Source organism: Stegostoma tigrinum, chromosome 40 (genome assembly GCF_030684315.1).
Source record: "Stegostoma tigrinum isolate sSteTig4 chromosome 40, sSteTig4.hap1, whole genome shotgun sequence".
In the NCBI taxonomy this organism is placed as follows: domain Eukaryota; kingdom Metazoa; phylum Chordata; class Chondrichthyes; order Orectolobiformes; family Stegostomatidae; genus Stegostoma; species Stegostoma tigrinum.
The window spans coordinates 15801384-15824923 of record NC_081393.1 but is presented as its reverse complement, the minus strand read 5'-3'; the positions used below and the strand labels follow the sequence as shown (position 1 = coordinate 15824923).

Sequence of the window (23540 nt, the reverse complement as noted above, 5' to 3'; positions counted from 1 at the left end):
GAATACATGGACAGGAAGGGAATAGAGGAATGCAGAATTGTAAGTGAAGACAGTTTTAGGATAGAAGGGCAAAATGTATGGGCACTAGCTTGAAGGGCTGAAGGGCCTGTTCCAGCGCTATATTGTGTTTTGTTTTTTTTGTGGTGGGTCACAGTCACTAGAAGAGCCTTGGGATTATTTACCATACTAAAGGTGCTATCTAAATGCCTAGCTGACACAGGGTGGGGTGGGGGCTTTTAGGGGGTGGGGTGGTCAAAGAGCAAGAAGAAAGATTTCTGGAATCGTAGCCCGTCTCTCCTGGAGGTTGAGGAGCAGATGAGCACTGGGTGGTTTGCAGTACTGAGATCAGGGAGATCTTCAGGAAAAGAAAAAGTAATCAAACATATCATTTTAGTTTCTGTGCCTGTCAATTTTCATTGGCTGTGAAGCACATTCAAAAGCTCTTTTTCCTATCTATATTAAAAGCTCCTTGCATTGTGGGAGCCCACAGTGCTAATCTTGTCTCATTCACACAGTTGACTGAACAAGTAACTGTGTCAGGAGAATCAATGGTTTTTACTCTCAGTGCTCCATGAAAGAGAGTTCACAACTTGCTCTGCAGCTGAATGAAGTAGTTTATAAACACCAGAGGATCTCAGCAGCTGCCACAAAGAATCTCATTGTTAACGCAAAATCATTTTTGCATCTCCTTGTGAATTCGAGGATAGTTGGGGGGAGGAGGAAAGGAACCTATGAGGCATGGAGGTAACTGTGTCACAGAATAACCTGGTATGGTGACTTAATGCAGCCTACGGCTTTTAACCTTTCGCTGGTCTTTCCACTCCAATTTCTTGGAAAATTCCACATTGTTAGATTAGAAGGATCATCCAACTGTTGTACATCTTCTTCACAATAGTCAGAAAAGCAGAAATTAAAGTAGGACACAAATAGCTCCATTGTATCATCCACTCCACACCACAAGGCTGAATCTGCAGAACAGTACATAGGGTGGGCTATTTGTCCCATCATGTTGATGCTGGCTCTGTGACAGAGCTTTCGAATTAGTCTCACCCACTCTTGTACCCCTTCTCATGGATGATTGATCATTGACAGGAAAGTTAACAAAAGGCAGATGAAGAAGAGAGTGAGCTGCGAAAGAGAAAGATGCAGCGAATAAGAGAGAGATGAGCAAAAATAAGAATGGGAGAAAGAATGGGAAAGGCAGCTATATCAGCTGAAGGAAAAGTGGACTATCTCATCCTCTTACCGAGAGAATGTGGTTCTCCCCTTGCAGGGCAGAAGAGGCATTTCAACTCAGTTAGGTCACAGTCAACAATCTCAATGAACATTTCACTAACAAGGCTAACAATTCTTAAAGCAGTAACTTGTTTGCAATTACTGATCTGTACATATTGCACCTCCAACTATGCTATCACAAGGCATTACAAGATGACAACTTGGTACATAGCATCCATTGAAAGGATTGGCAACACTTCACTAACAACAGCTTGCATTTATATGGAACCTTGTAACTCAGCTGAAACACCCTGAGGAACTTTGGCAGGAGAATTATCAGGTAAAATAGCCACAGAAGGAAACATTTTACACAGTTACTACCAGTCAAAGACAAGTGGAGGGGTGTGTCTTCCAGGTAATTCCAGACTTGGGGCCTCAACAGCTAGAAGGCCAGTCCATGAATGGTGGAGCAATCAAGATTGGAGATTTTGAAGACTCTGGAATTGGAGGAGCTCTGACCACGTAGGGCTAGAGGGGCTGACAGAGATTTGGGGATGCGGTGGGTAATTGAAAACCAGCTCGAAGAATTTGTAAAGTGATGTATTGCAGGACTGGGAACTGACATCGGTCCATAAGCCATAGGAATAAGAGGTCAGTAGTACTTGATGCAAGTAGTTCAAAAGATAGAACTGGCTGTGTGGCATTTTGAGATCTCCTGAGATTGTAAAAGATGTGACATGAATGTATCTCCTTCTACATAGCAAGCTTCCAGCCTTACAGCTTTTTTTAGGCATACACAGTAGACTTAGGATAGAGGAGTATATGGAATCACACAGTACAGAAGAGGCCCTTTGGCCCATCAAGTCTGTACTGCAAAGCTACACTAAATCTACGCTGGTCCTGCTAAGCAGAAAATTCTTCTCAATCTGAGTAGCATCATGCTGGATGAGTGACTTAATTCAGTCTTTGTAACGAGCCTTTGTTGAATTTATAGTCTGTTATGTTCGCTAAAACACTGTTAATCCATTTTAACAGTGGAATACGTGACATTTTTCCTTTGAAATATTTTTGAAGCCAACTCAGCTAAAAGGACACTTGCTGTTTTCTTGCCTGCCAACCTACCTTGTCCATATTATCTACATATTTAAAACAATCTGAGTTTGGCGCATTCCTCCTGACCGGCTTGTAAACAAGTGAAAGCTCAAGCTTTGTTATAGCATTTACTCCAGGTCATGTTTTTCTAGCTCTATTGGTTCTGTGGTTCACAGCTTCCACACTTGTGACACACTTTGGGTTGGTGGTGGGAGAATCAAATGTATTCACCATCTTCACTAGACCATTGTAATTGTTTGCAGGATTCCCGTCACGAAGTATCTATAAACCTTATTATTCCCCTGTTTCTCTTCCCCAAAGACACTGACTCTCACTCAGGTAAGATTTAGTTGCCAGATGTTAGCAATACCTTCCCCAGGTGTCCACTCAAACTTGATCACGGTGCTAACTGCAGCTAGTCTAACCCTGCCCCTCATAAAGGGTGGTTTGGGGAGGTGGTTACTGGGACTGTACTCAGTGTCATGGACCAGATCAAACCCCCTCAAAGCCATAGTGTTGTCATATTAGGACCAAGAATATAGACTGAGCTTTGCCCTGTCGTCCAATACCCTGAGGAATTGGAGTCAGTGTAAACCTGGCATTAGACCACCTTGTATGTGTGCCTCAGGACAACACCAGAAAATGTTTTCCCACTAGCCTTTGGTGTAGCTTCACCAACTCTTTATTTGGGCCTATTCCGTTTTGCAACTTTGTCTGTTTATGAAACATCAGGAGATAAAGCACCTGGCTAAGTCTGTCATTTTCTTACCTCATTGTAAATAAGCTGCTTGCACCAAAAGAGTTGCCCGTTGTCTAGTTGGCATTTTCTGACAAACAACCCGATTGAAATTTCTCACCCTGGCTAGTTGTGGAATTGAATTTAATTAAATCACCAATTCATGCATTGGCATAACATAGATGGATGTGCCATGCTTGTTTTCGTTGGTAAGGGCCTTGAGAATCTAAGTTGGTAAGCCATGTTGCAACTGTATAAGACTTTGGTCAGGCCACATTTGGAGTACTGTGTGTAGTTCCGGTGTAGTTCCGCACTGTAGGAAGGAGTTTGAGGCTTTGGAAAGAGTCGGGAAGAGGATAACCAGGGTGTTGCCTGGATTGGAGTGTATTGGCTTTAAGGGAAGGTTAAACAAACGTGGATTGTTTTCGGATGTGGAGGGGTGACCTGATAGAAGTGTGTAAAATTATGAGGGACATGGATTACGTGCATAGTCGGAGTCTCTTTTCCGGGGCGGAAATGTCAAATACGAGGGGGCATAGGTTAAAGGTAAGAAGGGAAACTTTTAAAAGAGATGTGCAGGAAAGCTTTCTGTACAGAGGGTAATAGGTGCCTGGAGCAAGCTGCCAGTGGAGTTATTAGAAGCAGAAAGGGATTTAGAGAGATGCATGAACAGACAGGACGTAGTGGGATATGAACCATGTGCAGGCAAATGGTATTAATTTAGAATGGTATCCTGGCTGGCACAGACATGGTGGGCTGAAGGGCCCAGTGTGTTCAGTGTTCTATATGCCAGAGTGTGTGATAATGGGAATTATAGGCTTGTTTGTAAAAGTACATCAGGTTCATGCCCCTGAATGATGTGGATTTTCTGCCCTTATTTTGTCTGGACTAGATGTGACTCCATAGTCACTCTGTGGCAATGTGTATAAATGCTATCACAGCAACTGTGGACACACTTTTACAAACAAAATCCATCCCTTCCTTTCACTCTCTTGGAATATCCAGCTTCTGTTATTCCTTTCCCCTTCTTTCTGTCAGATTTCAGTCCTCCTTTCCTCAACACCTTCTTGTTGAGTTATTTACACAGGGTACTACTATTCATTTCCACATGACATCCAGCCCCCACCCACATGGCAGCTCAGGCAAGAGGTTCATTCGCAGTGAGTTAGGGGGAACTTCAGTTGTGGCATCAACTCTGTACCATCACTGCTTTCGGGCTATCACCGGGAATCCGTGGTTGAGTGACTGGGAGTGGGCGAAATCACTGGGCCAATTCTGCAAAGCTCTGCCCTCCACAGAAATCGCAAAAACTGCAGCAGGACTGAGGCTGAACCTGAGGCTTTGCTGTTCTGTGTCACTGCTACTGACACCTTGACCATTGAAGATTTTCGCTTTGGAATGCCAGTCTATCACTGTTACACACATTTACTGCTGGACATCAGAAGACAAATACAGAATTCACAGTAAACTAAAGACTGGCCTTTAGACTAAACAATGAAAACTGTAACGCCTTTTCAAGCATCATGTTCAGAAGACAAAGAGCATAAATAAGGAGCCCTCAGCCCAGCTGTTACAGTTACTGAATCATTGCACTGTCAACATTGAACTAAATATAGACTTAAAATCAAAAGGTTCTTTGCTTTCAGTGAAAGCTTCGGTTACTGTTTGTACAGAGCTTCTTTTGCACAGTCCACGGTGAACATATTATTGCTCCTGTGTTGAGTCTTCCGTGCTGCCTCAGGGGGTGTCTCACTGCAAGGGAGTCTGGAGATAGTGCCATGGGGGGGTTTGTTGCAGTCTGAAAGGGGGCATATCGCCAAGGGTGAGAATGGCGCTGAGCAGGACCTTAGCTAATCCTCCAGAGAGCTCTGTGACCACACACAGATGAAGGCAATCCCTCCTAATGGAATGAAAGGTGCAGAGTCATGGGGGAATGGCACTGGACAATAGGCTTGTGAATGGAGAGAGTAGTGTCGTGGTAATACCACTGGACTAATAATCCAGAACTCCTGGCTCACATTCTGGAAACCAGGGTTCAAATCCCACCATTGCGGATGGAGAAACTTAAATGGAACATCTAAAATGGCAACAGTCCATTGTGAAAACCAATCTGATTCACTAGTGTCATTTAGGGAAGGAAATCTGCCATCCTTACCTGGTCCAGACCCTCAGTAATGTGGTTGACTCTTAACTGGACAGTTAAGGATGGGCAATAAATGTTGGCCCAGTCAGCGATACCCACATACCATGAATTTGCACACACTGGATGGATCAAATGGACTATTTCTGCACCAGAGCAATGAAGCCAGCGTTGCTGGGAATTACTGACCACTGTACATCACACTAACTTGGACAAATTCTAACATTTACATCAACCTAATACAGTTTTGACAGTACAATCCCCCAGCAGTCAAATGATAGTCAGGGCAAAGTGCTGGAAGAGCTCCCCAGACTATTTTCACACACTCCAAGAAGACCCACACTCAAAGCTCAAGAGCGTTATGGCTGGTTTACCATGGGGTAGATGGCATCATGGAATTCAAAATATATCAGATCATTACTGAATCACAGACCAGGCAAAAGGAGCTCAACAGCCTGCTTCTACCCCTATTATAACCAAATTAGGTAACTCTGTTCCAATCCTGGCTTCTTCCTCATCCTGAATTTTAAACACCTGAGTAATAATGACCATACTTTCAGTTGCCTAGGCCCTGGCATTTAGACATAGGTATAAAGGCAAGCATTCTATTAGCCTTTTTAATTATTTCCTGCGATGACCAAGGGCACTTTAATGATTGGTGTATCTGGAGCACCCAATTGTAGATAATTGAATATAGCATGGAAAAAGACCCTTGAGAGTCCAACCAGTTGATGCTGACCATGTTCCCAAACTAAACTATTTCCACCTACCTGCATTTGGTCCATATCCGTCCAAACCCTTTCCTTTTCTTGAACTTATTGAAATGTCTTTTAAATGTTATAACTGTACCAGCATCCGCCATTTTCTCTGGCAGCTCATTCCACACATGAACCACTGTCTGTGTAAAACAGCTGCCCCTCATGTCCGTTTAAAATCTTTCTCCTCTCACCTTAAAAATATACCCCCTAGTTTTGAACTCCCCCACCCAAGGGAAAAGACCCTTGTCATTCACCTCGTCTATGCCTCTCATGATTTTATAAATCTCAGTGAGGTCACCCCTCAACCTCCTATACTCCTGTGAAAAAAGTCCCCATCTTTCCAGTCTATTTTTTTTATTACTCAAACCCTTCATTCCCGGCAGCATGCTTGCACATATTTTCTGAACCCTCTCCAGTTTACTAATATCCTTCCCATAACAGGGCGACCAGAACGGCACACAGTACTCCAGAAGAAGCCTCACCAACATCCTGTACAACCTCAACATGATGCCCGAACTTCTATACTGAAAGGTCCTAGCAATGAAGGCAATCATGTCTGCCTGTGGCGCAAATTTCAAAGAATTACGTCCCTTAACTCCTATGTCTTTCTGCTCTACAACGCTATTCTTTAGATTTTCACTGTTTCCAGCTCCTCACCATGGCGAGGTACGCTGCTCTGTGGATCCAAAATGGTTGGTCAGGAACTTTGCAGATGATTCAGATATTGGTGGGGTGAAAATAGTGAGGAGGATAGCCTTTGATTGCAAGAGCTTGTTCAATCAGACTGATGAGTAGCAAATGGAATTCAATCTGGATAATTATGAGGTGATGCACTTGGGCAGGACAAACAAGTCGAGGGAATACATTGTGAATGGCAGGACTTTGGGAAGCACAGAGGACCAGATGGACCTTGGTGTGCATGTGTACCAGTCCCTTAAGTTATCTGGACAGCTGGATGAAGTAGTTAAGAAGCCATACATTAGCCGTGGCAGAGAGTTTAAGAGCAGAGAGGTTATACTGTAACTGTATAAAATGTTACTTAGGCCACAGCCAGAGTATCATTGAAGGTTTTGGACTCCACATTATAGGAAGGATGTGATAGCACTGGAGATGGTGCAGAGGAAGATTTGCCAAAGTGCTGCCTGGGCTGGAGAGTTTCACTTATTGAAGAGAGATTGGACAGACTGGGGTTGTTTTCCTTGGAGCAGAGGAGATTGGAGTAGGTGGGGGGACATTATTGAGATGAATAAAATCATAATGGGCATAGATTACACAGATTGTAAGGAACTTTTCCCTGTGGTGATGGGAATCTGGAAGTCACTGCCTTTAAAGGTAGGAGAGACAGAACCCCTCAAGACTTTGAAGAAGGATGTATGTGTGCACTTATAATGCCAAGGCTATGGGCCAAGCGCAGGGAATTGGGATTAGAATAGTAAGGTGCTTGTTTTGACTAGTGTAGACTGAATGAACTGAAGGGCCTTTTTCTGTGCTTTAGCGTGACATATATCTGGCTACAATATAGACTGCATTAAAACAGAAAAAGACATTGTTGACAGTAAGCACCTGAAATAGAAGTCTTGGTTGATATGCAAGTCCACATTCAGTAAGGTATCTCACTTAGAACTTCATTATTTCCCAGAAACGGTACCAGGGATGAGGGATTCTCATGCAAACTCATGTTTGTTTGGAGAAGCTGGGGTTGCCAAGAGACACTGAAGGGGGAGGGAGGTTGATTGGGGTGTACAAGAAAATGCCAGGTTTAGATATGGTAGACAAAGAGAAGTTGTCAGTGAAGAAGGTTACCTCGTCATACAATGGGACCTTGATCAGATGGGCCAATGGGCCGAGGAGTGGAAGATGGAGTTTAATCTAGATAAATGTGAGGTGCTACTTTTTGGTATGGCAAATCAGGGCGGGACTTACACACTTATTGGCAAAGTCTTGGGGAGTGTTGCTAAACAAAGAGACCTTGAAGTGCAGGTTCATAGTTACCTGAAAGTGGTGACGCAGGTAGACAGGGTTGTGAAGAAGGCAATTGGTACACTTGATTTTATTGGTCAGTGCATTGAGTGTAGGTGTTGGGAGATTATGTTGCAGCTCTTCAGGACGTTGGTTAGTCCACTTTTGCAAGGGGATTGATTGTATTGCTCCAAAAGAGAGCCAGCATTGATACAATGGGCTGAATGGCCTCCTTCTGTGCCCAAGCGGTTCTGTTTCCTTTTCAGAGACGACCCAACCTGTTGTCCACTTACAACATTTTCTGTTCATAGAATCATACCATTCCTTCAGTGTGGCAGCAGGCCATTTGGCCCATCGAGTCCACTGCACCCAGCCCCCTACCTGATAACCCTACATTTTCCATGGCTAATCCACCCAAGCTATGCATCCCTGGATACAACAGGTGATTTAGCATGGCCAATCGACCCTACCCGGCACATCTTTGGACTGTGGGCAGAAACCGGAGCACCTGGAGGAAACCCACACAGACATGGGAAGAATGTGCAAACTCCAAACAGATGGTCACCTAAGGCTGGAATCAAACCTGGGTCCCTGGTACTGTGAGGCAGCAGTGCTAACCACTGAGAGACTGTGATGCGGTTCTTGTGAGATGCCCCCACACACATTGCAAATGTCCACCTCACCACTGGGGCCACAGAATTTGAGGAATGTTGCCCAAAAGATCAAGGCATACCGAGAAAGAGATGAGAGAAATGGTTTTCATGGACTCAATTGCCTCCTTCTACAATTCTGTTTTATCTCATGTTACTGTCCTGTCTACAGTAGTTATTAATGACTTGGATGAGGGGATTGAAGGATGGGTCAGCAAGTTTGCAGATGACACAAAGGTTGGAGGTGTCGTTGACAGTATAGAGGGCTGTTGTAGGCTGCAGCGGGACATTGACAGGATGCAGAGATGGGCTGAGAGGTGGCAGATGGAGTTCAACCTGGATAAATGCGAGGTGATGCATTTTGGAAGGTCGAATTTGAAAGCTGAATACAGGATTAAGGATAGGATTCTTGGCAGTGTGGATAAACAGAGGGATCTTGGTGTGCAGATACATAGATCCCTTAAAATGGCCACCCAAGTGGACAGGGTTGTTAAGAAAGCATATGATGTTTTGGCTTTCATTAACAGAGGGATTGAGTTTAAGAGTCGTGAGATCTTGTTGCAGCTCTATAAAACTTTGGTTAGACCGCACTTGGAATACTGCATCCAGTTCTGGTCGCCCTATTATAGGAAAGATGTGGATGCTTTGGAGAGGGTTCAGAAGAGGTTTACCAGGATGCTGACTGGACTGGAGGGCTTATCTTATGAAGAGAGGTTGAGTGAGCTCGGACTTTTTTCATTGGAGAAAAGGAGGAGGAGAGGGTACCTAATTGAGGTATACAAGATAATGAGAGGCATAGATAGAGTTGATAGCCAGAGACTATTTCCCAAGGCAGAAATGGCTAACACGAGGGGTCATAGTTTTAAGCTGGTTGGAGGAAAGTATAGAGGGGATGTCAGAGGTGGGTTCTTTACACAGAGAGTTGTGAGAGCATGGAATGCGTTGCCAGCAGCAGTTGTGGAAGCAAGGTCATTGGGGTCATTTAAGAGACTGCTGGATATGCATATGGTCACAGAAATTTGAGGGTGCATACATGAGGATCAATGGTCGGCACAACATCGTGGGCTGAAGGGCCTGTTCTGTGCTGTACTGTTCTATGTTCTAGTTGCTTTTCCTGTGTTGTCTGTACAACATTAAGAGAAAAGCAAGAGATCACAAGAGTCAAGCCAGGGAGCAAGTGCTCCATAAGTATTTCACCTCTTGGTATCACTTTCGTCTGACCTAAAGCTGGGCTGTATGACAGTGTCAGACCTTTGTACTGGTAAAGTGCTCCTTGAACACAATCCACTTTCAGCCTGCATATTCGAGCCTCAGCCGTTGTCATCTGGAAAGTTAAAGCTAATGTTGAGGTTCATTTTCCCACATTCTATTTTCTTCCCAAAAAAAAGTGGGACTGCACCGGTAATTGTGTAATGATTTTACCAGTGAAAGGTTTTGCTGCAGAGGGGCTGGGAATTTCGCATAGCCATTCACGACATGTTGAGCCAATTGAGTCCGTGCCAGTTCTCCAACGGACAATCCAGTCAGTCCCATTCACTCGGTTGGTGCCTATCATCCTGCAAGTTTATTTCCCTCTAGTGCCCGTCCTGTGTTTTTTTTCAAAAGCATTCATGATTTCCATCCCCCTAGAGGACAGTAAATCCCATCTCATTGTCACTTAGAGTCATAGAGATGTGCAGCACGGAGACAGATCCTTCGGTCCAACTCATCCATGCTGACCAGATATTCTAAATTAATTTAGGCCCATGTGACAACATTGGTCCTTACCGGTCTAAAGCCTTCCTATTCACATCCCCATCCAGTTGCCTTTTAAATGTTGTACCAGCCTCCACCACTTCCTCTGGCAGCTCATTCCACACACGTACCATCCTCTGCATGAAAATGTTGCACCTCAGGTCCTTTTTAAATCTTTCCCCTGTCACCTTAAATCTATGCCCTCTAGTTTTGGACTCCCCTCCCCTTGGAAAAAGACCTTGGCTATGTGCTATATCCATGCTCCTCATTTTATAAGTCTCTATAAGGTCACCCCTCAGCCTCCAACACTCTGGGAAAAATAAAGCACCAATCTATTCAGCCTCTCCATGCAGCTAAAATCCTCCAAACCTGCCAACACCCTACTAAATCTTTTCTGTTTTAATCTTTTAAATTTAACAACATCGCTGGTTGCATAAAATGTTTTTCTTCACATTGTCTCTGTATCTTCTGCCCAAAACTCTACATTCTCCCAAGAACAGTTGGCTAATGGAAAGATTTTCCTTGTCTACCTGATCTGAGCCTGTACACCTCCATCAAACCATCCAGGAGAGAACTTCGAAAGGAACTTCAGGGAGGGAATTCTAGAGCTTTGGGTGAGTTTAATGATTGATAAAGCGAATAAAAGTTGAATTGCACAAGAAAATAGAATTTGAGATGGGGCCACTCCATGGAGAGACTTGGGAGGCATGGTAAGGATTTTAAGTTGGACGCATTGCTGGGCCAAGAGCCAATGTCAGTCAGCTGCCCCACAGTGCTGTTAGGTAATTTTGACCAGTTTCCAGAGCAGAATATTTGCCCTCTTATCTCAGTCCAAGAGTAGGTTACTTGCTGCTGCACTTTTAACCAATTTGCAGGCATTTCTGGCTTCATGAATCGAAAGTCAGACTCAACTGTGCTGCTAGATTGTTCAGGTAGCCGAGTCAGTGCAGCTCCCATGATGCTGCTTGGCCTGCTGTGTTCATCCAGCTCTGCAGCTTGTTATCTTGGATTCTCCAGCATCTGCAGTTCCTACTATCTCTCTCACATCCGACATGGATGTCAGGTTTGATATGAATACATTTGGGGAATACATTAGGAACAGATGGGATTTTAAAGCCTGGCGTCATATTAAAGAGTTTCTGGGAGTAAGCAATTCTTGAAATAGCCCGTCCTCAAACTTGTCAAGAATTGTTTCATTAAAGTGACCAAATGAGGAATCATAGTAGTGGATTTATCACTGGTGAATTATCACTTCATTCAATGAGCTGGATGGGAATCAGATCTTATAACTCTACATTGTGCGTTCCCTATTAATTATACTCTGGGAACTTGAGAGAATTGAGTCTGGCAGTCAAATCCTTTACATTTATTGAACAGCTCTGTTGAATGAAATGCAAGTTTGAGTGCTCCAGTTGGCAACGGCCAGGGAAGTTCCTGAGTTCCCTGCCTTCATCATGACCGAAACACATTCCCTTCCGGCACAGTGATGGCCCATTGTGGGAGATCAGTAACTCCTGAGTGACCAACGTGGCTAATACATTTCAATCTGAATCAGAACCTGTTCAGACAGTGGGCCGAGAAGCAGAGAACTGAGAACTGGATGTGTCATTTGTGATAAAGTGTGAGTCAACTCTGACGGTTGCCAGCTATCCTCAGTGATTGCAACATGCAAACAGCTTCCTCTCCATCGCCTTCAAAGGGCTTGAAGGGAGGGTGAATGGCAAATCTTTGGGATTTGCAGAAAGACAACAATTATTCATCATTTGTTACAAGGATATCTTGTTAGGTAACAGCAACTGGAGCTTCATTTTAACTGAAATGAATGATTTTCCTAAAGTAGAGAAACAAGATCTGATCTTTCTTTGCCCAATGAACTTTGGGAAGCAAGAAATTGGCTCCTGGAAACATTTAATAGCTGGATTGGATCCCACCCCAGCAGCACAGGACTTGGGAAAACCTGCCTCAGGGAATGCAATGCTGGTTCCAGCGCCCAGAAGCAGCTCTTGCCCACATATGGGAATTATTGCAGTGTCAGTAAGACTGTCTAAACTGAGGGACATCAGTGGTTAGAAGCGTTTAATGCCCCATATTGCGGGATAAATATTAGTGGGGATGCTGGAGACCACAACTTCTCAAATACTGCCATTGGATCCTTGCCAGTCACCGGCTAGGGGAGCATTGGGGGCCAGACAGGGTTTCAGTTTAACATTTCATCTGAAAGACGGTACCGCCGACAGTGTAGCACTTCCTCAGAGCTGCACTGGGCTTGTGGTTCAGAGCTGCAAGTTCTGCACACTGAGCTGTGCCCTCTATCTGGAATTTTACATTGCTGCTTCTGGACGATGTTAATTTCTGAGCTCCAGTTTATAAACTGCCCTTCCTGGTGTCCTATCATTTATCAAACATGTTTCAGGAAGCTGGGTAATTGGGAAAAGGTTTGATCGTTCAAAAACTCCGATAGTGACGGCAATCTTATCAAACTGGATCTGTGGTTCCATGAGCGTACAATCTCACGGGAGAAGATCAAATGAGAAGAGAAGCTGTAAAAACTTAAAACTGTGTTTCATGTATTTCCTTACTTTTCTGTGTTTACATGAGGCAAACACATTTGGTTAGGGTTTTCTCTCTCTCTCTGGATTCTTGACTTGGCTTTCAAACCACTGATCTTTTTTTTTAAAGACTTTTTGGCTCCGGGAGTCAGGAATGACAGCACAGTTGAGGAATTAAGAGTCACACAAACAAATTTTCAAAGCATCCGAGTCTGTCTTGGCCTTAAATGGAGAGTGACAGAAGCATTTGCAATATATGTTTGTCAGGTCAAAGAGGCTGTTGTGTTGGTTTCAGAAAGGCTGAGTTAGAGAGATTTTTGATAGAGAAGGGAATCAAGGATAATGGGAATGTGGGTTGGGGTGGTAGAGGGGGGAACACACACAAATGGATGAGACCAAAACCAGGTCAGCCCATGAACCCCCCTCCACCCCCCCCCACACCCCCCCCACAGTACCCCGAATGTCAGGCAAGCTGAAAGGGCCTACTCCTCCTCGCAATGTTCCAATTTGTTGCTATTTGAGTTTCTAGGACAACCAGGGATGAAAATTTGGCTGAAAAAGAACTAGCTCCAATGTTCCCCGTCCTACATCTGTTTCATAGAGACATGCAGCACAGAAATGGACCCATCGGTTCAACTGGTCCAAGCCGAACATAATCCCAAACTAAACTAGTCCCAACTGCCTGCTGCTGGCCTATTTCCCTCCAAACCTTTCCTATTCGTGTACTTATCCAAATATCTTTTAAATATTGTAATTGTGCCGACGACCACCACTTCCTCAGGAAGTTCATTCCACACACGAACCTCCATGCCAAAAAATTGCCCCTCATGTCTTTTCTAAATCTCTCTCATCTCACCTTAAAAACATGGCCGCAGTCTTGAAATCCCCTGTCCGAGAGAAAAGACAACTACTATGAACTCTATGTATGCCCCGCGTTATTTTATAAACTTCTGTAAGGTCGCTTCTCAAGCTCCTACGCTCGAGTGAAAAACGTCCCAATTCTCCACCCTAGAATCTCAGGGTACAGGTCTCTCACAAATTGGGCAAGGTTTGCCTGAGGGAATTTAGAGTTGGGTTTGCAGCGAGCCAGCTTGTACGGAAATGAATGGTTATGGCACAGAAGGAGGTCGTTCAACATTTAGGGTAGAAGTAGTGGCGCCTCACAGAAAGGAGGACATTACCAGTCATTGGTGATGTAAACTGTGGGCACAGACAGGTCATATCGAAAGGGAGACAGTCCTTTAGCTTCAGATGATTAACTGCAGACTTGGCACCCCACTGATAGTTAAGATAAAAGCTTAAGTTGATGTATTTGAAGAAATCTGGCACAAAGGCCACTTGCATTAGTGTCAATCTTTAGTGTGAAAATGTAAGACTCAGTATGTGGTCCAATCACACGGCAATCAATGGTTTGTACAACTTTGAGAATATGCCCCGACTCACAGGAAGGCCATTCAGATTTTACTGCACAGATCTCACAGTGACTTCTAATTTCAGTGCCCTGAACTATGGGGCAAGAGGAGAAACTTCATCACAGAGAAGCAGACACAAGCTTTATATCCAGATCCCTCACATTACAGGTACCACATGCAAATTTCTTGCTTACGAAAAGGAATTAAGAAGCAATTAGCAGAATTGCCCCAACTTCCACGTATCTGCGATCTCAAACTGACCCGGTCAGTCAGTTCAAGATAAGAAAGCCAGGCTTTTACTCCTGATATCTGATCTGCTGGCTAAAGAGCTATGAGCTTCGACTGCTCTGAGGATGTTTAGAAATGTAAATCCTAAAAGTCACACCTTTACCTTTGCAGCTATGTGTAATGTTGGTACATTGTAGTGGGTGGTGTATCAACGCTGTCAACCTGAGCCATCGCATTGACAAACTGCAAGCGAGCAAAGGGCCAGTCCTGTGAGGGTCATTACCTTGAAAGGGTGCTTCGCAATGTCAGCTATTGCTTTAGGGGCCTCTCAGTGTCCAGCCTCTCTTCTGCTAGCATTCGATACAAATAATCCATCAATGGAGCCACTGCTTTTTAAGAGAGGAGACAAAAGGGTTGAAGGGACTTCTGAAAACAAAAAAAATCAGTGATTTGTTCAGGGTCATCACAGTGCTCAAAGGAACGCTTTATTCTCAGTCTCCAGCTCTGGGCCACAACTCACCATTCGAGAGATTGCAATCAGTCAAGGCCCTACTTACCCTATCAATAAACAACAGACCGAGCTGTTCTCTCGGGAATGGGAGAGTGGAGAACATTTCCGATTGCTGCACAATTATGATGTGCATTCCGAGATTGAGATCTTTTCTGATGTGACACCGAACTGGGCGGTGTGGCAGGCATCAGAGAGATGGGTGATTTACTGCAGACCCGACTTGTGAGACTCTTTCAATGTCTTTTCTATCTCCTTCTTGTCATGCTCCCTTGCCTCGCAACTGAAGCTTGATGCCAGTGTTCCTCTTGGGCTCTCAGCTAAACAGGCTTACTCACTCTATGGCTGCCTGCCAATTCTGATTGGCTGGAGATGAGGTGATTATTCCTGCTTTCCCTACTTGTTGAAAACGAAGAGGGCTGGAGCAGCCAGGGCAATGCAGAAACTCAACCTGGGGAGCAGAAAGCCACTTTGATCTAATCCTGTGTGATTCTCGTGCCTGAAATCAGACAATGCTGCAAATACTCAGAAGGTCCGGCAGCAGAAGTGGAGAGACAGTCTAGATATTTCAGGTCGCCGACCTTTCATCTGCATAGCAAACAGTTAGAAATGGAATAGGTTTTAAACAGTTGAAATAGAGGAAGGTGGGAAAGAGAACAGGAAGGGATGGAATGTGATCAGGTGGAATACAGGAGAGATTAAATGACGAGAGTTGATTGCGGAGGCCCAAAGGAATTCATGATCGGGCAAGACGGAGAAAGGTCAGAACGTAGCCTGTATCAGGTGCCAAGGGTAGAATGAAGGACATGGTTGACATCCAGAAGCAAAAACATGAGCAAAACGGATAGCAGAGATCTGAAAAGAAAAGGAACCAAACTTGGTGCAGATTGGTGGGGGCAGTGGTTGATCAAGATTGTAATCTAATGTTGTTGAACTCAATGTTGAGTCTGGAATGCTGCAATGTGCAAATTCACAAGACGTGGGCATTTCTTTATTCGCTCAAGCAACGAGGGGATCGCTGGCTGGGCCTAGCATTTATTGCCCCGTCCCTAATTGCCCTTGAAAAGGTGGTGGTGAACTGCCTTCTTGACCTGCAGTCCATCTGCTGTAGGTAGACCCTCAGTGCTGTTGGGACGGAATTCCAGGATTTTGACCCAGCGATTTTCACAGAACAGTGATATATTTTCAAGTCAGATGGTGTGGGGTTTGGAGGGGAACTTGCAGGAGTTGATTCCCATGTATATGCTTTCCTTGACGTTCTCAGTGGTAGTGGTCATGGGTTTGTAAGGTGTTGTCTAAGGACCCCTGGTGAGTTATTACAGTGTACCTTATAGATGGTACACACTAGTGTTGCCGAGAGTCAGTGGAAGAGGAGTGGATTCTTGTGGATGTAGTGCCAATCAAACGGGCTGCTTTGTCCTGGATAGTATTGAGCTTCTTGAGTGTTGTTGGAGCTGCCCCCGTCCAGGCAAGTGTGGAGAATTCCATCACACTCCTGATATGTGTCTTGTAGGTGGTGGGACAGGCTTTGGGGAGTCATGAGATGAGTAACTTGCTGCAGGATTCCTAGTCTCTGACCTGCTGTTGTCATCATTGTGTTTACATGGTGTGTCCAGTTGAGCTTCTGGTCAATATTAACTTTTCAGGAGGTTGATGATGGAGGATTCATGATGATAACACCATTAAATGTCAAGGGGCAGTAGTAAGATTGTCTTTTATTAGAGATGGTCATTGCCTGGCATTTTTGTGGCGCGAGTGTTACCTGTTACAGCAACTGCAGTTTATCTTGAGCATCACTGGAATGTAGGCTGAGAATAGAAAGGAACTGTAAGAGCAGCAGAGAGAAATGTTCATCTCTCCTGTCTTCCATTCTCTTGCAGACCTTTGTGTTGTTCCCCTCCTCCTCACTTTCCTGACTCCTCTGCTAGCTTAAAACCTGCTACATCACTGTTTTTCTGCTCTGAAGAGTCAACTCCACTTTACTTCCACAGACAACTGCCTGAGTATTTCAAGCATTGTCTTTCTTACAAATGTCCAGTCCCCAATCATTAATGTCAATCAAAGCCAAATATTGAACTCTTCCAATCTTGGAACATGAGCTCTTCATGACTGTCTAATGCCTGAGGGACTCTTGACTCATTCTGGAGAACCTAAGGGCACCTAGAGATAACCTTCAGTGTTCAGATAACCCACACCCATCAAATAACAGGGCTATTGCTGCCCATGTCACACAGGATCCTACACTAGTTTTGTTCCTCACACAGCCTTTGATGTTTTCCTTGCTTGACCATCTTCACAATCAGCAGCTTGTTGTGCAGCAGAAATGACATGTGTTTTGTTCCAGCCAGTCAGGGATACAAGAAATCAATTGAGTAAGTCTCACTCCAGTATTTGTCGACCTTCCGCCTGCAACCTGAGACCTGCCTCCAAGCCTGTCAGTTGCTTCCCATTTATCTTGGTAATACAGTGTTTAGATAGAGGTCAGACTACAAGTGTGAAGGCCATCTATCAATTGTAGAGTGCAAAGATTTCATCGAAACACTGATTTGATGAGATATATCATCAAAAAAAGTCATCGAACAACATCATGCAATGGTTATAGCAAAGGAAGAGGCCATTCAGCCTAGTGTGTGCATGCTGGGACCCTCTAAAAGTATCTCAGCTAACCCCACTCCCTGACCTTCTCTCCCAAACACTGGGAATTCCTTCTCTTCAGATAATAATCCAATTCCCTTTTGAAAGCCTCCATTCAACCTGCCTCCACCACATTTTCAGAGAGTGCATTCCAGATCCTAACCACGTGCTTCATGAAATTATTTTTTCTTGTTTTGCTTTGGTATCTTGAGCCAGTCTTATTTCTTGGGCCATCCATCAATGGGATCAGTTTCTGTCGATCCACTCTTTCCACATCTCTCAGTATATTGAACATCTCAATGAAGTCTCCTGACGAGGGTGAACAGACTCAGTGCCACCTATCTTTCGATATAACTGGTCTGTCATCCTTTGGATCATTCTTGTGAATCTTGCTGCACCTTCTGTGATACCTTCACACTCTTCTGAAGGTGTGGTCCCCATAATTGGGCCCTTTGAGGCTGAACCTATGTTGAAGGTTTGCCATAAGTTATGCCTTCACTTCTGAAACCCAGAATCTTGAATGCCTTTTTAAACATATTCGCAACCTGCCTTTTGAATGTACCTTGAATAACTTTTGCAAATGCATTCCAGGCACATTAGTGAGACCACTTTTGGAATACTGCATTCAGTTCTGGTCTCCCTGATATAGGAACGCTGTTGTTAAACTTGAAAGAACTCAGAAAAGATACACAAGGATGTTGCTGGGACTGGTGGGTTTGAGTTACAGGGAAGTAGGCCCATGTTAATTCAGGATATCTGGTCAGCATGGAGGAATTGGACCAACCAATCTGTTACTGTGCTGCAAGACTCTATGACTCTAACCTATGTCTCTTTCACTGCTCCTGCAACCTCTTTAGGTTTCTTTTTTCATTCATGGGATCTCGACAAGACTGACAAGGTCAGCATTCATTGCCCATCTCTAACTGCCCTTGAACCAAGAGACTTGCTACTTCAGAGGGAACTTCAGAGTCAACCACATTGCTGTAGGTCTGAAGTCATCTGTAGTCCAGACTGGGTAAGGATGGCAAACGTCCTTTCCTGAAAGGCATTAGCATTTTTTTTCCCCTCAACAATCAATTATAGTTTTGTGGTCCCATTATTAAGACTAACTTTCAATTCCAGATTTGGTAGCTCAGCTGCAGTGATGGGATTTGAACCTGTGTCATCAGACCATTAGCCTGGCCTCTGGATTACTAGCCCAGTGAAGTTACCATTGCACCACCCCATAATTGTGTCCTTCAGTTTATATTGCCATTCCTTGCTCTTCCTACCAATGTCAATCTGTTAATGGCCTCACCTCACATTGCACTGAAGGAAATGCAAGTCAATCATTTTATCCATGCTAATGGATCAAGCTTCTCCAAGCAGATGCGGAAGTAAACTTATTGATTAAGGATATTTATTTGGGCCAAATGAAAGAAAATGTTATCACAACTGGACCATGAGCTAATGTTTCCATCTGACAGAGCTTGGAATGAGCAAACCATGGAACAAATACTGCCTCAGCATTAAGTATCTCTGTCACCATTATTTAGACCTCTCACACACACGCCACACACAATTAACCTATTCATGATCATGCAACATATTAGAGAATTAGAAAAATCTTGTCGTGCAATAATTGTGGGCAAGATTAATCTTTAGATGGAGTAGGAAAGCCAAATCAAGAAAAGCAGTTTGAAGGTGAGTTCACAGAATGCTTTTAAGATAGTTTACAAGAACAATATTTCAAGAGATGAATTAGAGAACAGGCTGTTTTGCTTTAATTCTCTGTCTCAATACAGGGTTAATTAGTAGTCTTCCAGTAGATTATCTCCGGGAAGTCAGATCATAATATGAAAGAGACTCATACTTAGTTTACAAATGAAGTGTTTAAATCGGAATCAAAGTTTAAACAGTGAAGTTTAAATATAAAGGGCTACTTAGCGAAGAGAGATTGGAAATTAGGTAAAAGGTCATTGTCCTAAGGTGAATACTTGAAGGAGAAATTTATAATTTGCAACATATATATGTTCTCTTGAATTTTTTGTTAGAATAGATGCAAAGGCAGTGGAGAGAGGGTATAAAAGAGATTCACAGGAAAGATTCAAGGGATTGAGGACTTCAGTAATGAAGATAGATTGAAGAAATTAGGATTGTTTTATTTGAAGAAGAGAAAGCTGAGAATTCTGACAGAGGTGTTAAACATCATGAAGGACTGCACAGAGTAAATGGGGAGAAACTGTTCCCACTAGTGAAAGGATTGCAGATGAGATAGCGCAATAATTGGTAAAAGAAGCAAATGTGAGGTGAGAAAAATCTTTTTCACACAGGGAGTGGGTTACAGCCTTGAATGGAGGATCATAAATTTTATTCAGAAGGGAGTTAGACTATTATCCAAAAAGGAACAGTGTTCTTGGGTAAGGGGAAAATGCAGGAGAACAGAAATCAGTTAAATGCTTAGACAGAGATCCGATGTGGACATAATGGGTAGCACGGTGGCTCAGTGGTCAGCACTGCTGCCTCACACAGCCCCAGGGACCCAGGCTCAGTTCCTCGAGTGGCTGCCTGAGTGGTGTTTGCACATTCTGCTGCCTGTGTGGGTTTCCTGGCACAGTCCAAAGATGTGCAGGCTAGGGTAGGTTGGCTGTGCTAAATTGCTCTGTAATGTCCAGGGATGTGCAGGCTAGGTGGATGAGCCATGGGAAATGCAAGGTTACAGGGATAGGGCAGGGGTGGGGTGCTCTTCAGATGGTTGATATGGGCTTGATGGGCTGAATGGCCTGCTTCCACACTGCAGGGATTCGATGAATGATGGGCTAAATAACCTTCTGCTGTGCTGAAAAAGTTCTGTGAATAAAATTTTCATGGGAATTTGGTGCAAATATGTCTAACTGGACCATTTAAGGTCAGCAATACATTAAACAATGCAACTGCATGCATTTACAAAAAAGTTGTAAAAATCTTGAGAATTGGGAAGGTATGAAAAAACAGGACCTAAAAATGGGTGACCACAAATTTGATCAAAAGTGAGGAAATAGAATAATGGAGTATCGAGGCACTTAGAAAATTATAATTTAATGAGGCAGGGTCTTATGAATGGTAAACTATGTCCAAACATCTTGTGTTTTTGGAAGATGTAACTTTTAAGGGTGGGTAATAAAGGGCAACTAGTGGATGTTGCATATTTGGAGTATCCAAAGCCTTTGAATGAGGTATCACATGGATGTTGTGGCAAAAGAATCGGATGGACTGTGGCTACTGGGATACCTCATAGATCAGGGGACAAATGTGATGTATTCAAGCTCATGGACAATATAAAGTAGGAAAGCAAGCTATGGCAGGTTACGTGATTGGAAAATAAAGCGGCTGTGTAATATAAGGAAATTTGGAATTGGTTGGAAGAAGGGAAAAGCTGAATATTTTCTAAAAGGTGAGAGACTGGGAAATGTTGATATGCGGGGAATTTGGTTGCTTTTGGATCGCAGAAAGTTACCTGCGCATGCAGTATGGTGCTTGGTGCTGTGAGGCAGCAATGCGAACCACTGAGCCACTATGCGCCCCTTTATTGCAAAGAGACTGGAATGCGAGTGAGAATGTCATGCTGCAGTGATATAGGATTTTGTTAAGGAATTTGTATCTAGAGCATTGCGAACAGTTTTGGTCCTAAGGAAGGATATTCCTGCCTCAATGAAGGTTTACTGGATTGGATAGCTGTGATGGGAGGGTTGTCCTATGAAGAGGAGTTGAGTAAAATCGGTCTACTTGTATGGATTTTTCAAAAAAGGAGAATTGATCTCATTTGAAAAGTCGAACGTTTGTCAGTGTTTTCACAGGGTAGATATTTGAGAGGTGGTGTCCTTTGGCTGGAGTATCTTGAACTAGAGTCACCATCTCAGGACAAAGGGTCAACGTTTGAGGACTGAAATGAGTAGAAATTCTTCGATTCACAGTTGTGAATCTTTGGCCCCACCCCACAGCGACTGGTGGATGCTCGGTCAATGAGTATATTCAAGGCTTCGAAGCAATTTGTATTTTGGGCTAGAAGATGGAGTTGTGGCAAAAGACGATGATTTGTTGGGTGACAGTGGGGGTTCAAGGGGCCGAATGGCCTAATCCTGTCCCCTACTTCATATGCATTCATAATACAGGTCTAAGAAACACTGTGCAATACACAACACTACAAACTCACTAAACTCCAGAAAGATTACACCACAGACATGCATTACATCCCAAGATTTCTTTCCACTGAAAACAATATTTGTGTTGTGAACTGGCCTGAAAGTAACATTCTAAACAAAGCATGCTCCTCTTAGCCTGAAGGGATTAATCCCCACAGCATTTAGAATGTCAAAACATTGCGGGTTTAGTCTACGCTTCCAAATCAGTCTGGCTTTACTGTAAGTCATTGGAACCGAATAGTGTAAAGACACTCAGCAGCCTATGTTTTTAGTTACTGTTTCAAAAGAAAAGTTTTGGCAATGTTTGATCGAATTAAATCTAAACATTCTGTGCCAGTTGAAAGATCGAGGCAGGAAAGTAGGCTTTACCTTTTTGCTTGTTCATTGTGGATGACTGAATCTAAAACCAGAGGATTCCTTCTGCTTGTCCCATAGCTGCTGCTACTGATGCTCTGCTCTGCAGCGCGATGCTTTCTTTGTCTTCAGGCTGTGTTGAGTCTGCAAACTATTACAGTACTCAGCACGACCCAAACTGGACACTATATCAACAACTCGGATTCTTAAACAGGAAGCCGGTTTCTGAGCTCTCTCACACAGCACCATCTGCTGCCCTGGGAGGCTTCGTCAGACCAGGCTGGTGAGAAGACTGACTCTGGGGTGGGACTGTTTTCTGAAGGGAAAACTGATGAGGGACGGTAACCAGTCCCCTCCACGTTGTGGAGACCTTTCTACATATCGCTGAATTTATTCTTGCCCAAGGTCTGTTTCTCTCCTTCCTTTTCTCAGTTTCGACACACAATTAGAATGGTTTTATGATTACAAGTGTCGTAAACCACACTAATTATCTTAACGATACTGCAAAATGGACTCAGTTTCCCTGCTGTAGAATGAAGTGTGTACTCCAGGAAAACAAACCATTACAAAATGCATCAATGGAGCAGTGAAGAGCAATCGCAGTCATGTAATCTCGAATGTTTTCATTCACTGGGACTTGTCAATGATTGAGCACCAGGAAACAATGCCAGGGGTGACCCAGCACCCCAAAAACTACATAACGCTAGAGGACCTCACACGCTTTCAAACTTTCAGATGCTGAAAATGTAAACGATTGACCTGTGACCACACACATTGGCAGAGGGCATACTCTGGAGTGCCAGTTTGCAAAGAGTGTGCTTGTTTAATGAAGGCAGAATACCTGCCTTCCCTTCCCACATGTGACCATCTTGTTCCATCCTCATTTCTTCCTCAGCTGAGGATTCTCCAGCATCGTGGTTAACAAAGCCCTCAGCTGGGCCCAACCCATCTCCCACACTTCAGCCCTCACCCCCTGTCACTCTTCCTGCATCGGCGATAGGGTCCCCCTGGTCGTCACCTACCATCCCACCAGCATCTACATCCAGAGGATCATGAGCCACCATTCCCATCAGCAGGATGCCCCCAGCAGACACTAGTACCCCCCCACTCTTTTGTCAGCCTTCCACGGACACTATTCCCTCCGGGACATGCTGGTCCACTCCTCCTTCACTGCCAACACCTCCCCCACTGCCAGCACAGCCACACAGAACCTTCCCCTGCAACAACAGAAGGTGTAACACCCATTTACTACCTCCATCCTCAGTATCTAAGGGCCCAAACACACCTTCCAGGTGAAGCAGCAGTTACCCACACTTCACCCAATCTAGTCGACTGCATTCACCGCTCACAATGTGGTCTCCTCTACATTGGGGAAACGAAGCGCTGACTGGGTGACCTATGTCCTATCTGC

At 44.0% G+C, this 23540-nt stretch overlaps 1 protein-coding gene and 1 long non-coding RNA gene across 3 annotated transcripts in view; one reads left to right on the top strand and one right to left on the bottom strand.

Annotated features, from left to right (window-relative positions):
• Positions 1-22307, bottom strand: part of LOC125448001 (actin filament-associated protein 1-like) — a 57514-nt gene extending 35207 nt beyond the window's left edge. The window contains exon 1 of one of the 2 annotated variants that reach the window (XM_048522862.2): positions 22145-22307. In XM_048522862.2, coding sequence (XP_048378819.1) covers positions 22145-22160 — 16 coding nt within the window. In that variant the 5' untranslated portion in view covers positions 22161-22307. Of the gene's footprint in view, positions 1-14756; positions 14862-22144 lie in introns of those variants that run through there. The other variant, XM_059641179.1, reaches the window with a different exon arrangement.
• LOC132206659 (uncharacterized) overlaps positions 1-23540 on the top strand; it is an 84974-nt gene that overhangs the window by 38415 nt on the left and 23019 nt on the right. The window lies entirely within an intron of this gene.